General features: G+C 35.4%; 1 protein-coding gene across 1 annotated transcript in view; it reads left to right on the plus strand.

Annotated features, from left to right (window-relative positions):
- The window catches only part of SNTG2 (syntrophin gamma 2), a 139,649-nt gene that overhangs the window by 39,571 nt on the left and 85,422 nt on the right, over window positions 1–14,656 (plus strand). Inside the window, 2 exon segments of the mRNA XM_030447919.1 lie at window positions 6,818–6,905; window positions 12,344–12,435. Of these exon segments, the coding sequence (XP_030303779.1) occupies window positions 6,818–6,905; window positions 12,344–12,435 (180 nt within the window).

Here is a 14,656-nt window from a genome sequence, read left to right on the forward strand (position 1 = left end):
CTTCCTCTGTTTTTTTCTGAATTATAAAATCTTTACATTACATTCAAGGAAATTGATTACTCTAGCAATATTTTACAGTTGAAAACTGCTGTGTTTAACTTTAAACTTTGCATGGGAGTTATAATTTAATAATCTATATTGCTCATTCATAATAATATAAAATAAATATTTATCAGCATGTTGAAAAACACTCCCAATAAGAGCCATCTTTCCCTTTGTAACTGTAACTTTGTAATTAACTTTTCTTTGTCTGCAGACACAGAATCAAAGAATCTGTCACACCATCTCCTGAGTAATTCATTTCCCTTTGTATATTTATATTTGCAAAATGACAGGTAGAATAAAATAGCTCAAAATTTTAGTAATAAAACAATTCATTAAAAGATGAGATAAAAATTTTGGAATAAATAGCAAAGATAAGAGATCATTAATAAATCAGTCATGGTAGTGATTGCCTACTTTGTAGCCTTTCTTCTACATATCTTTATGTTTGGACATATTCTACAGACTACTGATGGCTTTCTTAAACTGTTAATTACAGTATTCCAAGGGTTACTTTGCAGAAAAGAAAGAGAAGTTGATCCACTTATACAGATTGCAAAATCTCACAGAAAGCAAGTGTCCCAAAATTAATGCCCTGAATCTTTCATATTGTAGTAGGAAAAGGCCAAGTGAGAAGGAAAGATAATCTTCTATACATATGTGTGTATGTGGGTAATCTTCCAGTAACCATATAGCAAGCTAACCATTTAAGTTACTTATTCTTGGTAGTCTGAGAAAATAAGACCACATGATGCTACAAACAAGTATGACGGATGGATTTTCAAAAATTGAGTGGGCTGACTCATTAGCAAGACTCTAACAAGTTGTATCATAGGTTCTGATTTGCTCAGTGGCTGTGAAAGCTACACATCTCTTCAGGCACATACGCAGATGTTGAAGAGTAGTGCTGGTAAAGCAGAGAAGTATAAGGAGAAGTTATTTGAGTCACGGTATGTGACATCTTTGATAGATATCTGTGAAAATAATTTTAGTTCTAATTATGCAGTAAGATACCTAAGTGAAAATAGGAAGAAGAGTGTTGCAAGTCACTCAGAATTAATAATTTGACTCTTATTTTTCTAGCATATTCATATAAATTATTTGGACACAAAAGCTTGCTTTGGGGTAGACAATTCAGCATTAAGCAAGAGAGTATTGCTCAGTGTACACTGCAAAGCTCAGGCAGATAAGAATCAGAGTTATTTGTTGGAAACCACTTCCTCATTGACCAGTGGAAAAGAGACAAGTGTCAATAAATCATTGTTTCTTGGACAGACTTAATTTTGCTTCATGCTTTTCCAATACTGTTTGCAATCCAACTTTGATTTTTTTAAACTTTTTCTAAAGCCACTTTACTCCCACTGTTATTTTAAAGACTACTTGTACTGTAAGATCTGGTTTTCATGCATCCTTCTTCCCTACTAATAGAGTTGAAAATCTAAGATTATCTCAGGAGTTTCACTTTTTTTTTACTTTGGAATTTTTGCTTCAGACTTTTAGTCTGAGTTAGGTGTTTAATGTTAAATTTTAATCTATAGATAAAATTAATTTTATCTAACAAGGTTTTTAAAGTGTAAGTTTATCATCTAGACTCTCCTTATTTAGAGATAGCCACCTACAGGTGAGGATTGCTTTTTATATTAAGATTTTTATTAATTAAAAAAAATATTAACCACTGCTTCATAGTAAATTGTTTTAAATGGCCAAAGTTAAATGATGTGACTTCTGCTCTCAGGAAAGATCTTAGTTAAAGGGCCACATGAGTGAATTTATTCATCAAATAAAAGCTCCTTTTCAATTTTAATTGCTGTTACAGTTCTGATGTATAAAAAGAGAGAACCTGATTTAAACAGCCAAAACCCTGTCTAAATCTCCTATCTAAATGAGCAGTGAGAAAAATGAAGTTCAGGTATATTTGAAGGTTTAAAGCAAGCTACAGTAAACACGAGGCAACAAAATTTAAAAAGAAGGCACACGAGCTATGAATTGTGCCTTTGACTTCCCTTGCCTGAGTTAGGTGGAGAGGATTTCCCAAAAATGGGTGTTGACAATAAGAATGAGGAAACAAAGGTCATTTGGTTTTCCTAAAATATGAGTTACATTTTTCCCTGCAGATTTTGTAATGTAGTTAGGTAAGCGCAATCCAGAAGCTATTATTTATTTTTAACATTCTCTCTGTTCCATTCCTGAGAACTGCATGTGAAAAAGAGAAGCAAACATGGCTTCTGATGGAGGTACTTGGCATAATGAATGCACTTAGAGATACGCAAAATTCACAAAGGAGAGCCAGCATGAAAAGCAAGGTTTTCCTTTGATCTTTTTTTCTTCTTCATCCATATGAGCATACAAGTGCCTACACAAGCACAATTAGCCACAGTAAATTTCTTTTACCAAAAATAAAGAAAACCAAACACCAACAAACAACACTAAATTTTACAATTCTCTTTTTGTGTTAATACTAGTAAAGAAATGATCCAACAGTGAATTTTACTCCAAAGCTACTGGATTTGTCTTTTTGTACTTACTGGACTTTAGCAAAAGCTTCAGCACTACAGAGCAGTGCATTCTTTAGTGATCTTCTATAGTTTCAATGCTTTCTTGCGAGCACTGAATTTTTTTTTCTAGTGTGCTTTGTTCACTAGTACCTCATTAGACATCAGCTGAGAATACAAAGTAGCTCCAGGAGAGTGTGATACACTATGAGTATATTTAAGGTATTACTGCTTGGTAATTTTAAACCAGAGCAGTAGTATAGAGTTCTTTTCTTTTCAAAATATAATTTTAAATAAAAATGCCGTGCTTCTCAGTTTTTTCTTTTCCACTCTTTTTTTTTTGTTCCATACAGTTTTAGGGTTTAAGTTCTCATAATATTTTACTACAATCTTCCTAAAATGTTAGGCAGCATGTCTGTCATGCTGTCTCCTCTCATCTCTTGAAAAATATGTGTGCAAACATAATTTGGTTAATTAAGTGGAAACACAGTTCTTATGTTGCATTTGAATTTTCTTCCAAATGTTTTTATCTATTAGGAAGTTAAAATTCTTCCTTGGGATTCCAAAGATAGACAATTAAAATGTCTCTCACTTGTGGCTTTAATAAAAAGCCAATTATGGCTTAGTGAGCTTTAAGTATAAATAAAAGAAGTACATGTATTCTGTTGAATGTTAATTACACACTACAATATTGGTTTTGACTATATTATAAATTTGTTGGGTTTAAGTTGCTACACTGATATTAAGCTAAAGTCACTGATACTAGTATATTGACCACAAAATGCCAGGTAAAATGGTGTCACAAGATACAGCAGCATTCAATGACAGGATCTTGCATTTCTTGCAAACTCTGACTACCCTGATACTGATTGTCAGAACATTTTTTGCCTTTGGCAGTGAATACACTGGCTGTCCTTTTATTTTCCTACCTACATTAACTTTGTAGCATTTCACCGAGGCTGGATTCACTCAACCTAGAATTTTTGTCTGGTTGCTTTTTGCTTTTTCTTTGGTTTTTTGTTTGCTTTGTTTGTTTGGCTGGTTGGTTGTTTTATTTTGGTGTGGGGTTTTTTTGTTTGTTTTTATTGTTTGTTTTGGTTTTCATAAAACTGGAACCCATGGTGGTGGCTCAGCTCTAGCCAGAAGCTAAATGCCCATCCAGCTGCTCTCTCAGTTGTCCTGCTCAGCAGTAGAGGTGGGGGAAATAGGATGAAAAGGCTGCTCACTACGATAGGCAGGGAGAATGCTTACCAGTCACAGGCAAAAAACCTCAGGTTGAGGAAAGTTAATTTATTAAACTGCCAGTTAAAATAGCTTTGGGTAGTGAGAAACAGAGACAAAAATATGGCACCAACATCTTCCACACACCCTTGTTCCCAGGCCCACTTCACTCATTCATTCCCAGCTCCTCTTACTTCCCCCACCCCAATCCATGCCCTGTGGGGGGGTTTGGTTGGATCCATCTGGGTCCGGCTGCCACCGCTCTCCTCACAGAGCCCCCTGCCAGCACCTGGGCCCTGCACCCCTTACACCTGTGCCTTGTCCTCCTAATTTTGGATGAGGGGATTTGTTACCTCCTCTGTGCCAAAGATGTCAGTGCAGGTGCCTCCAGGGTATTTACTTGTTGATATCTTTGCAGCCGAATGCATTTTGTCTGAGCGTGGTTCTTTTTTCAAGGATCAGGCTAAATGTCTTTCTGCTCTGGGACCAAATCACCTTTCTTGTAGGGGTCTGGAATTTAAACAACTTCTTTTTTAAAAGATATAATATTCACTACCTGATTATGTGCAAAATTACAGACTGAAGCACATCTGCTGCTTCAACTGCTTACTTGTAATTTTATTATCACTTTTTAAAAAAAGAATAAGGTAATTAATATTTTTACTTTATATATACAGTTATAGAAAATGTTGCCAATTAAGCTTTATTGGTCAATGATCAAAAATTCAGTGTTTCTATCAGCTAAGCATGGCAAAAAATTTATTTACTGTCTTTTATAAACATTTTGGTCACATTAAAGCCATTTGATGTAGCTGTAAAGGCTCCATTTCAATGCAGTTTAACAGAAATAGTGAGAAGTCATTAGGTGGTATATTATATGAAGAACAGTCTGCAGATATAGGGAAGACCTATCTTTGTAAGAGCAGGGTAGGAGCACCAGAGGTAAGGCTAAACTATTGCAGGAAATAAGGGGCAGAGATTTTCAGGAGACATAATTGTTCTTGTACATTAGAAATCAAGACACATTGGTTTGTTTTACAGTCCAAACACACTCTTGTATGACCTTAAAGAAGCATTCTGATTTTACTGTGCTACGGTTCCTGTTGTGAGAGGGTTTAGTCAGAAATCAATGAACATAACTTTTTTCCACAATGTTGTTGTTTTTTTTTAAAGTCAGTTGTCCACAAAATCTTTGCCTAGAGTAGAACACCTCATATCAGAGTACGGGAGGTGAGTAGATAGCACCAGCTGTTGCTTTTTTGGTATGGAAGGATTTAGCCTGTGAAAAACAGTAAAAATGCTTGACTTAAAGAGCAGAGAAATGGGACCCTGGGGGAGCAAGAATTCTGTCCAGGAAGAAGTTGATAGGAAATGCAGGTCCTTTCTGGAAAAATTCCTTAAGCTGCAGGCACTCTTTTAATTTTTGTGTGTTGTTGTTTGTTGGTTTTTGGTAGTTTGTTTGGGGTTTTTCTCTGGTTGGTTGGCTTGGGGTTTTTTGTTTTGTTTTTCTTTTTCTTCTTTTTTTTTCCTTTCTTTTATTCATCCTCTGCCCTTTTGCTTCTGTACCCTTGTTCCTTAAGCTGGACTCCCTGTTACGTGCTTTCTCAAACCTTAGTGAGTTCTTGCTTCCCCCCTTCAGTGCTGAATTTCCTAACTTGAGGGAAGCAAAACATTATCATTCCATCCCAGAGACTGCTCTGTGGTTATTAGTGCTTCTATGGGTTGTTTTCAATGGGAGTCTTTGTTTGGTGAACTGGAAGGTAGGTGGGGAGATTGTAGGCAAACTGTAACTATTCATTATATGGATTTTATGGTACAGCACACAATAAGGTTTTAGCAGCGGTACTTTATGTGCATAATTCATAAGTTTGCTCACTTCATCAACCAAATCGGAACATGTTCAGACAGTTCTTTTTTAAGTGTTGTTGTTGTGGCTTTGTTCTCTTGCTTCCTCTTTCCCACCATATTTTTATAATCTAAATTACTTAGCCTGTGTGATAGCTTACTTGATTTCTTCACCTGTCCTGCATTTCATATCCATAAAGCATAAGCTTTATGCAGGTGAATTCATCAGTCACAGGTGTAAGCATTACTTCAGGTACACAAGAGGATGTTGGCCCATCTGACATTGTGCTAAACTAGTGATCTGAAGCAACACAAGCAGCAACTTCCTCCACTTCCTCCAGCTACGTTAGAGCAATAAATAAATCTACAGAACTTACTTTGCTGTATTTACTTGTGTGCTTGATCCATGCATTCTCTGGGTGTGCTTGGATTAGAGACCACAGGCATTAGCATCCACTTATGACAAGTAGAATCAGGGCTTCAGACTCTACATGCAAAAAATGAAAAACAAATGCAAAGCTTTTTTTCCTGAGTGTTATGGATATGGAACTGGGGAATACCTCTGCACTGTAATAGGAATTGAGTTCCATTAAAGATGGTATTTGAAGTTCTCCATTTAAAAAAGCTACTTTTGAAGTAGTCTGCCGTGCCTTTAATTTAAATGTGGATGTTTCAGTCCATGTGTTAAACACCTGTATGTGTTCTCTCCTGGTTAGTAAATACTTACAGATAATAAAGACAGTCACAAAACCCAAGACCTTGTTTTGTATTTGGAAGAGAGAAATGTGCTTAATGGAGCACTTAACTGGATCCAACCAAATGCTTAGATTACAGATATGTATGATGCATTAGTATATATGTATGTGTCTGTTATGTGTATAGACACACAATTGATGTATTTTATGTACAAGCCCCCACATTTCTCTACTGTTCAACAACAGTATTATAAAATTAATTTATTAGTAGACATTGTGTTCAGCTGGTATATAAAATCAGTTTGCCACGGAATTATTTATTCAGGTTGTTCCATTGGTCTTGCCTGCTCTTACTGGTTGCCAGTGTGGCTTGGCCATCAACATATTCTTCATTCCCAGTAAGAAATGTTCATACTGAGTTTCTTACAGATGAAGAGAGATGTTGATTTCATTTTGAATAATGTGCTTTCCATGAGTGGTCGTTCTTTGGTTTAAAGAAGCTGTTATTTATCACACTGACAGGTACACCTACTGCGAAATGCTGGCGATGAAGTTACCATCACTGTTCAGTACCTCAGGGAAGCTCCATCATTTTTAAAGCTCCCATTAGGTAAGAGGAAATTAACAGACAGGAGTAATTTGTTTTCTTCTCTGCAATATTCTCATAATAAGATGACAGAAACAGGAATTCAATCCTTGAGTGTTTTACAGGAAAAGCCAGAAAATTATGTATTTTATTGCTTAAAATATAAGAATGTAATGCATACTTCATGACTGTAAACAGTAGTACAGACTGCTCCTGTATAATTTATTCAAAGTAAAGCTGAAAATCTCATTAAAATGCAGTACAATCATGGGTGATATCGGAAAGATTTTCTACAGGGGCTTTGCCTGAATGCATTAAAAAAACTTTTACAAACATTTGAATCATACATTCACACTGAAAGGTATTTTCAGGACACTTGCAAACATATGGATAACACTAATTATGCATATGTTATAAATAACTTAATTTTTTTTTTAAGGGAGCAGAATTACAATGTGATAATTGAGTACATACAGAAGCAGTAGTAAATTGTTTATGAACAATGCAGATGAGGGGAAATTTTGATTCTTCTGGTTATCAAATAGAAAATATTCAAGAAACTGAATTGAAAACAATGTTGCAAGTGGAAAAGCATGTATAATATATCAACTGAATTAATCGGACCAAATAATTTTGCGTAATTTTACCTTACATATGGTTCTCTTTCTAAATTAAGCAAAACTCATTTAGGATGTCTGGTTCTGAGGACTTAGGTAGACTGGGCTCAACTATGTGCTTGTTTTTATTTCAGCAGAATCTTAGGGCTCATAGCTCTAATTCTTGTCATTAGAAGAGCATCTGTCATTTCATCTGTATGAAATGATCGCTGGTAAAAGCAATCTTGACAGGGCCTCTGTTAAGGCAAGCTATACATTTCATGCTAAAACCTTTAAGTTCCTACTGCATAACATTTCTATTTGAAAATGGAATGTAAATTATAAAAAAAATCTTATGTTTACATTCAGAGATATTTGTCTGGTCAGTGTTTCTTAAAATGAAACTTTAGGTTTTGCTTTCCTACTTTTGCTAGTAGGTCATTAGATAACAATAGACTAATGTCTATAATGGCTCTTGTGGTGAGGGAATAAGTAAATAAAGTGTAGACAGTTAAGGAGAATAGATCTGGGTTTGGACTATACACTGAAGTTAAGGAGATTAGCAGTGGTGGGACAGATCACTCCATTTCAAGAAGAGCTTTTCCTAAGTCTGCACAGAAGGGAATTCCAGTCATGAAGCATCAGTGGTGCACATAAAGTAGCAAATCTACTGTGCAATTAAGTACTTCCCAACTCACACTCCAGGCAAGATTTAAGTGCATAATCTGAAGTACCTCAGCCTTTCCTAGCATCACATAAGACTCAGACACATGATCCCCTACCTTCACACATTCCATCAGATCAGCTGCTATGGTTGTCTCTTCCTATTAACCATTGCTATTACTACTCCTTATAAGTACTGATCATCTGCCTCTCTGCTTCTGTCTTCCTTCTTTTCACTATCTTATGCAGTGGCTAGCAAAAGCACAAGATGTCACACTAGGGAAATATTTGCCTGCAATTCTCAACACATTTTTCTGGTTGCTTCACTTTTTCATTATTGCAGACTCTGAATATAGCATTTGACATAGGCTTAGAGATGGATACTGATTAACTGGCACGTAAGGTTGAGTCAAGGACTGCTTATTTATTTGGATGAGGCCCTAAGGAGGGGTGGTTTCTTGGTATTGATCATTGTCTCTTTCATAGCTGCCTATGACTCTTGGCCCTTACTTGACAATTATGAGACTGCGCATAATAGTACATTAAATAATGGCAGAAAATATTCTCTGCCACAGGTATGCAGAATGCTTGACCTAAGTTTGCATAAGGCAAATACTTCTTTCTCAAAAAGTTATAATCAGTTAGCATGGGCCAGTAGGGCCATTACTTGTCTGCTTTTTCTGGTTCCATAGCTAGGATGATTCCTTATCCCATGGCCTGTGGTTTGCTGTAAGGTTGCTGTCAGATGGAGAAAGAATTGATTTGTGTTTCTAGGAACCAAAGGAAAGAATTTTGTTTTCTGCTGCTGGGTCAAGAAGCAGAGTAGCTATGAGGGTTATTTCTTAGCCTGTTACAGCATGTTATGCCCTCAGCTCTCAAGTAATGTCATTAAGGATTTTCCTGAGCTAAATCCATTACCCATAAGTTGAAAAGGGCTTGTAGGACCTTTTTAGATGAGAGTCACAGTTGCTCTGTGACTCTTAAGACTCTTAAGGGAAGACTCTTAAGAACATTTTATGGTAAAGCTGCTTCTCTTCAGAATTTTCATTTTTATAGTTATACTGAACTACCAGAATATTCTGAAGTTTAAAAGCTTGCATTGTAATTGAAATTTACCAGGCTCGTTCCCTTTTGTTTTAATTTTGTGTTTGTTAGGGAATGGGCTTTTTGTCTGCTGAAAGTTGTCTATGTTATGTCATAATTAGCAGGCTACCTGAATGAGACTTTATTTATATGCAAGGAGTCTCTAATATTAGCAATGTTGATTATAAGATGGATTTCTGTAGCTGGTTTAACCAATAAAGTCTTCCTGACTACTTGCAGTACTCTTATCTGCTTTCCTGCATTTTGAGGGTTTTATTCGTTAGTTGGAGATTTAGTGTAATACACTGTCTGAAATAAAAAACTACCAATGGATGGGATTCTGAGTTGACCAGAATTTTAAAGGAGACCATTTTAGGTCTAGAAATCTTAAGACTTTAAGAGTTAAAAATAAACTCCAGGAGCTACTAAAATAAGCAGTAGAATACCTGAATTTTTAAATTCAAAACTCTCAGACATTCTTTGAAAAAGGATATAAAGGGATTTATGAACAACTTAGATTCGTACCACTGCAAATGAGTTCTTGCTTTAGGTTTAATGTCAGCCAACTTGGTGATTTTCTGAGTTACCTCTAGCTCTGAAAAATGCCCTGTGATCCTTGTAATGTTTCTTTTCCTTAACTTGGAGTTCTTCCTGTCTCCTTCCTACTACCCCTAGTGGCATCTCAGTGTCTTTTGTGAACTGCAGTTTTTCTGGTTTTCTCTCTGACCTCTTCTAACCTTACAAAGTAATGTTTTTTCTCTGAGTGTACTCAGCTATTGCTCAGATAAAGAGCAGGCAAAGATCTCTTGCCCACAGGATCCTTCCTTCCCAGACTTTTCAAAAGAATGATTATGCTGCAGCTGAGGATAAGCAAATTAAACTGATAAAGCCTGTAAAAATGTGGGTTTGCTTTTGTCATAGGCCATCTCTTTAACTATGATTTGGGTGTGCTGAAAGGTAATGTGAGCAAGGCAGCAATGACTGCTGGAAGTCCCACAGTATAGCAAATACCTTTCTTGGTAGAATCAGTACCCATCAGGACACTGTACTGTAGTCATGGAGGAGGGAATTTACTTGTAGTACATGTTTAATTTTACATAAACACTCTGTTTTGATAATCTTTCTCAAACTAATGTTTCAGAGTCTGAAAACTGGTACCTAATGCTTGATCTGGAGTCTCATCTGCTTGGGCAAGGTCTATAGCAGCAGATGATACAAGATTCAATTTGTATTAGTATATTTTGCGTCATATACCGTGTGTGTATATGCTGTGTTTTGTTGTAAAAACAGGGAGGAAAGACTACCTAATTGCTATAGGGTTGCCATATGGAAACAAAGCAGGGTTCCTGGGAAAGATGAGAGCACTGCACCCTCCACGAAAGAAGTTGAGCACATACAGGGGTAGCTTCTAAAATGCTGAATGAAGCCATGAAGGAGTAGTCCACTAGCCAGAGAGACAGAATAGGCAGAGAGCACACTAAAGGACTTGAATGTCTGCAATAAAGTGGTAGAGGAGGAAAAAAGAGGCTGTATAGTTTGTTGCAACTCAGACAACCAAAGCAAGCTGCTGAACTGAGAAGTAAATCAGCAGGGACACTGTGGGAGGAGGGAAAGTTGCTACTTAAGGTTTTAATTCTAGATTTCCCATGCAGTGGATGTCAGTTTTCTCTACTAAAAAGAAAAAAAAAAATTAAAAAAAAAAAAAAAATCTAATGTAGTATTTTGTATTATGGTAAAACCTGGATGTAGATATTTCAGAATACTTCAATTCATACCTTTTAATAGCTTGAATTGCTGAAGAGTTGGGATAATACCACCTAGGAATCTGACTCCTTGACCTGTCATAGCTGTCTGCTGACAGAGACAGTGGAATGACTCAACAAGCAGTCTCCAGTGGAGAATTTAATGCCAACTTTTTTGTTCCATTTTTTTAATTAAAAAGAACTGGAAGTAACCTTCTGTTCTGTCAAGTCCCTGTGGTCACCTGTGAGTCTGAACAAAGATTTTTGTGGTCTGCTGGACATCTAGAGGAACTGCAAAATGTAGTAGCTAGTCACTAAAGTTGTTGCTTGGGTCAGACATTTACAAGCAAAGCATAACTCTTCTGTCTGCTGACATTATCTATCTCTGCACAGAAAGGACTCCAAATGAAAACAATGCTGAGCTTAGCATAAAATTCTGAGACCTCAGCACTGAACTGACAGAGACTTGTTATGGAGGAAATGAGCTTCTGTTGAATTAAGTTCCATTTTGCTAAATCTATATAAAAATATATCTAATAAGAATGACTTCTCGACTTTTCTGAATTTAGACTTGAGAGACATACTAATGTGAAATGGTTTACAGGCAATTTTCAAGTGACTTCTTTAGATGGAAAAATGAGGTTTTAGTGATGATGAATGTAATGCTGTGAAACTGATTTTATGTGCTTTATTTAAAAGACTAAGTGCAATCTGACAGTAAAATTGCATGTTACTGTGCTATATGTTAACATTTAAGCAAAAATTACACTGTGATGTGACTTTTTGCTGTTTGCATTATTATGTGTTACAAAAGTATTAAGCTTTTCTGAAGTCACTTTAACTACCAAAGCAGGGTCGAGATGCATAACAGATAAAGGAAGAGATATGTAACTATTTAATCTTAGCATGTTAACATAGTGTCAACATGTCATGATGACTCCTTGCTGACTCTGAGGAAAGTTTCTTACTAGCTTTGTTTATGAATACAGTTCAGGGCTATGCTCTAAGGTGAGACTTTCAAGACTCAGTAGGAAATTTATTTATTAAATCAACAGTGTTTATGTGACTGAATGTCTTAGTTTTGAATATGAAATTCTCAAGTGAAAAAAGGCTTAATCCTGCAAACAGCTAAGCATGCCAGTAGTTCCCATGAGCACAGTATCTATAAAATGACACCTAGCTACCTGCTTTATTTCCATTTATAAAGTATAGCATATGGACATTTTATTGACTTTCATTCTAAAATGCAAGTAGGGCTTCTGGCTTGTTTGGTGATTCATTACAAATTCTTCCTTTGTTTTACATCTGGAATAGACATTACTTGATACATATACACATCTTTTAACATTAGCAATTATTTTTCATTATTGTTTTCCAGGTTCCCCTGGACCATCCAGTGATCATAGCAGTGGAGCTTCGTCACCTCTCTTTGACAGTGGCTTACATTTAAATGGAAACTCAACTAACACTGTAAGCAAATCCATGGGTTATTTTTTTTTTTCTGTAGTAAACAGCTGTGACAGAATTAGTTGCAGCATTGTGGGGAAAGAGAAAAAAAATCCTTTCTTGAAAAAGAATGCTAGACACTGAAGTCAAAGAAAATAGAATGTCTTTGTAGGTAGCAATGTTGCTTTTTTAAACATGAATATTGAAGATGTAAATACTAGCAGTAAAAGGCCATGGACCTTCATGCTCGAAATTTGTTAAGCTTCTCACAAATAGCAGCTCAAGTCTTTCAGCTGGATATTAAATATTTATCATATATATATATACATATAATATATACAGAAAAAATGACCAGTCAATGGAGTGAAGGCTTCTGTCCTCTGCTTTTCCTTTTCTTTCCTACTTTTCTAGAGATGTCGGTGTTTGTACCTTACAGTATTTCCTGCAAGCTTTGTACTTTTTTGAACACTGTGTCTCTAAGCTAGTGGTTCTGGGTTTCTTTGGGTTTTTTTCATCTGATAAATGCATAATAAATGATATTCAAATGCTAAGTAAATAGAAATATGCTTCTCTGCACTGATGCCTGTACCTTTGTGCAGAGATGACAGATGTATCTGATGACAGATACTTATTATTTATAATATTTATAATATATATTACAATATAATATATATTATATATTAAATATATAATAAATATATAATAATGGTATAATAATTATATAATAATTATTAATAATTATTATATATTAAATATATAACAAATATATAATAATTGTATAATAATTATATAATAAATATATAATATATATTATATTATACATATAATATTAATTATATTATAATAGATATTTATTTGTTTTAAATTATACAGATTATTATTACCTTTATTTACCCTATACTGTTGTTTTTCTAAAGAACAGCAATCTGTTGTTGGGATCCAGCATTTTGCAGTGCCTGTCTACCAGGTGCTCTGCTGACAAAGTCCTTTCTGTGAAGAGCTTACATTATAAGAAGGTGGCTATGGTCAGATGATTGCTTGTGATTGCATTAGCATGTTTTAGTAAATTAATGCCTATTAAGTACTAAAACGCGTTTGCCATAATAAATTTCAGTAAGCATTATGATTGCACTCTGGGAATCGCACATTTGGAGTTGTACACATCATAAAAAACCTAAATAAGTAGCTGAAGTTACCTTATATCTATCCTAGTAAAAAATGTCATGATCTCCCTTCAGAAGAAACAAAATGACAAATTCACAGATTGACATCGTGAAATGCAAAAGTAAGGTTCTAAGTTTTCTGAGCAGGAATGATTGGCTTTTGTTAACTTACCCAAATAAGATGTGCAGTGATCACATCTCAAAAGTGGTTGCAAACAAGTTTAAACTTGTGTTAAACTTATCCAAATATGTGCAGTGATCACATCTTCAAAAGAAGTTGCAAACAAGTTTCAACTACCAGATAGTGGGTCTTGCTTCTTTTTTTAATTAGATATTTTCATTTTTTTTCTAAGGGAAGAACAAAACTGAAATTCCCTACAATGTTATTGCCCTGTAAAGCTAAGGATTTTAAAATTCCTTTTTAATGTCCTCTTCTTAGGGGAAATCTGACTCACTTCAAATATTGCATCTTGTAAGTCTGTGTTGCAGTTGCAGTACCTCCCGAACCCCAGTCAGATCCATTAGCTGTGAAGCATCTGTCACATGTGATGTGATATCATCTTTAGGATTTTTATACATCCTCCCTATTCAGATTCCAGTGTAGCAGTTTCCAATGTAGCACTTTAGCAGGGTTCTCTGGAACACAGAGAAATGAGCTGAAGTGCTCTTTTCACACCTAATTACGCTTTGGCACCATGACAAATACTTGATAGTAGTGGCAGATACGTCCATCTCTATCCACATTGTGGAGTTTCAGATGGGAACATAAAATGTTCAGAGAAGGTGTTCTCGAGGATAGTGTTTAAAGGTTGTTTACCTGAAGGATTCTAAATACAAAACAGTGAAGAAAATACTATAGAGCTGTTCTTCTACAAGTCAAAATATCCTAAATGTCCATGTCATCTCGCTGGAGAAACTGAGGGTAAAAAAAAAAGAGGGAACCAGAAATAAAACAAATTCCTGTTCAAGACACCTTTGAATAATATGATAGTAAAAGTCCAAAGGGAAATGTAGTAGGTTTTCATTTGTTTGGAAGTCCAGCTTCCCTGAATTGTCTAGAAGTTATATTCTAATAAATTGAG

The sequence above is a fragment of the Calypte anna genome, chromosome 3 (genome assembly GCF_003957555.1).
Source record: "Calypte anna isolate BGI_N300 chromosome 3, bCalAnn1_v1.p, whole genome shotgun sequence".
NCBI classification, from domain to species: Eukaryota; Metazoa; Chordata; class Aves; order Apodiformes; family Trochilidae; genus Calypte; species Calypte anna.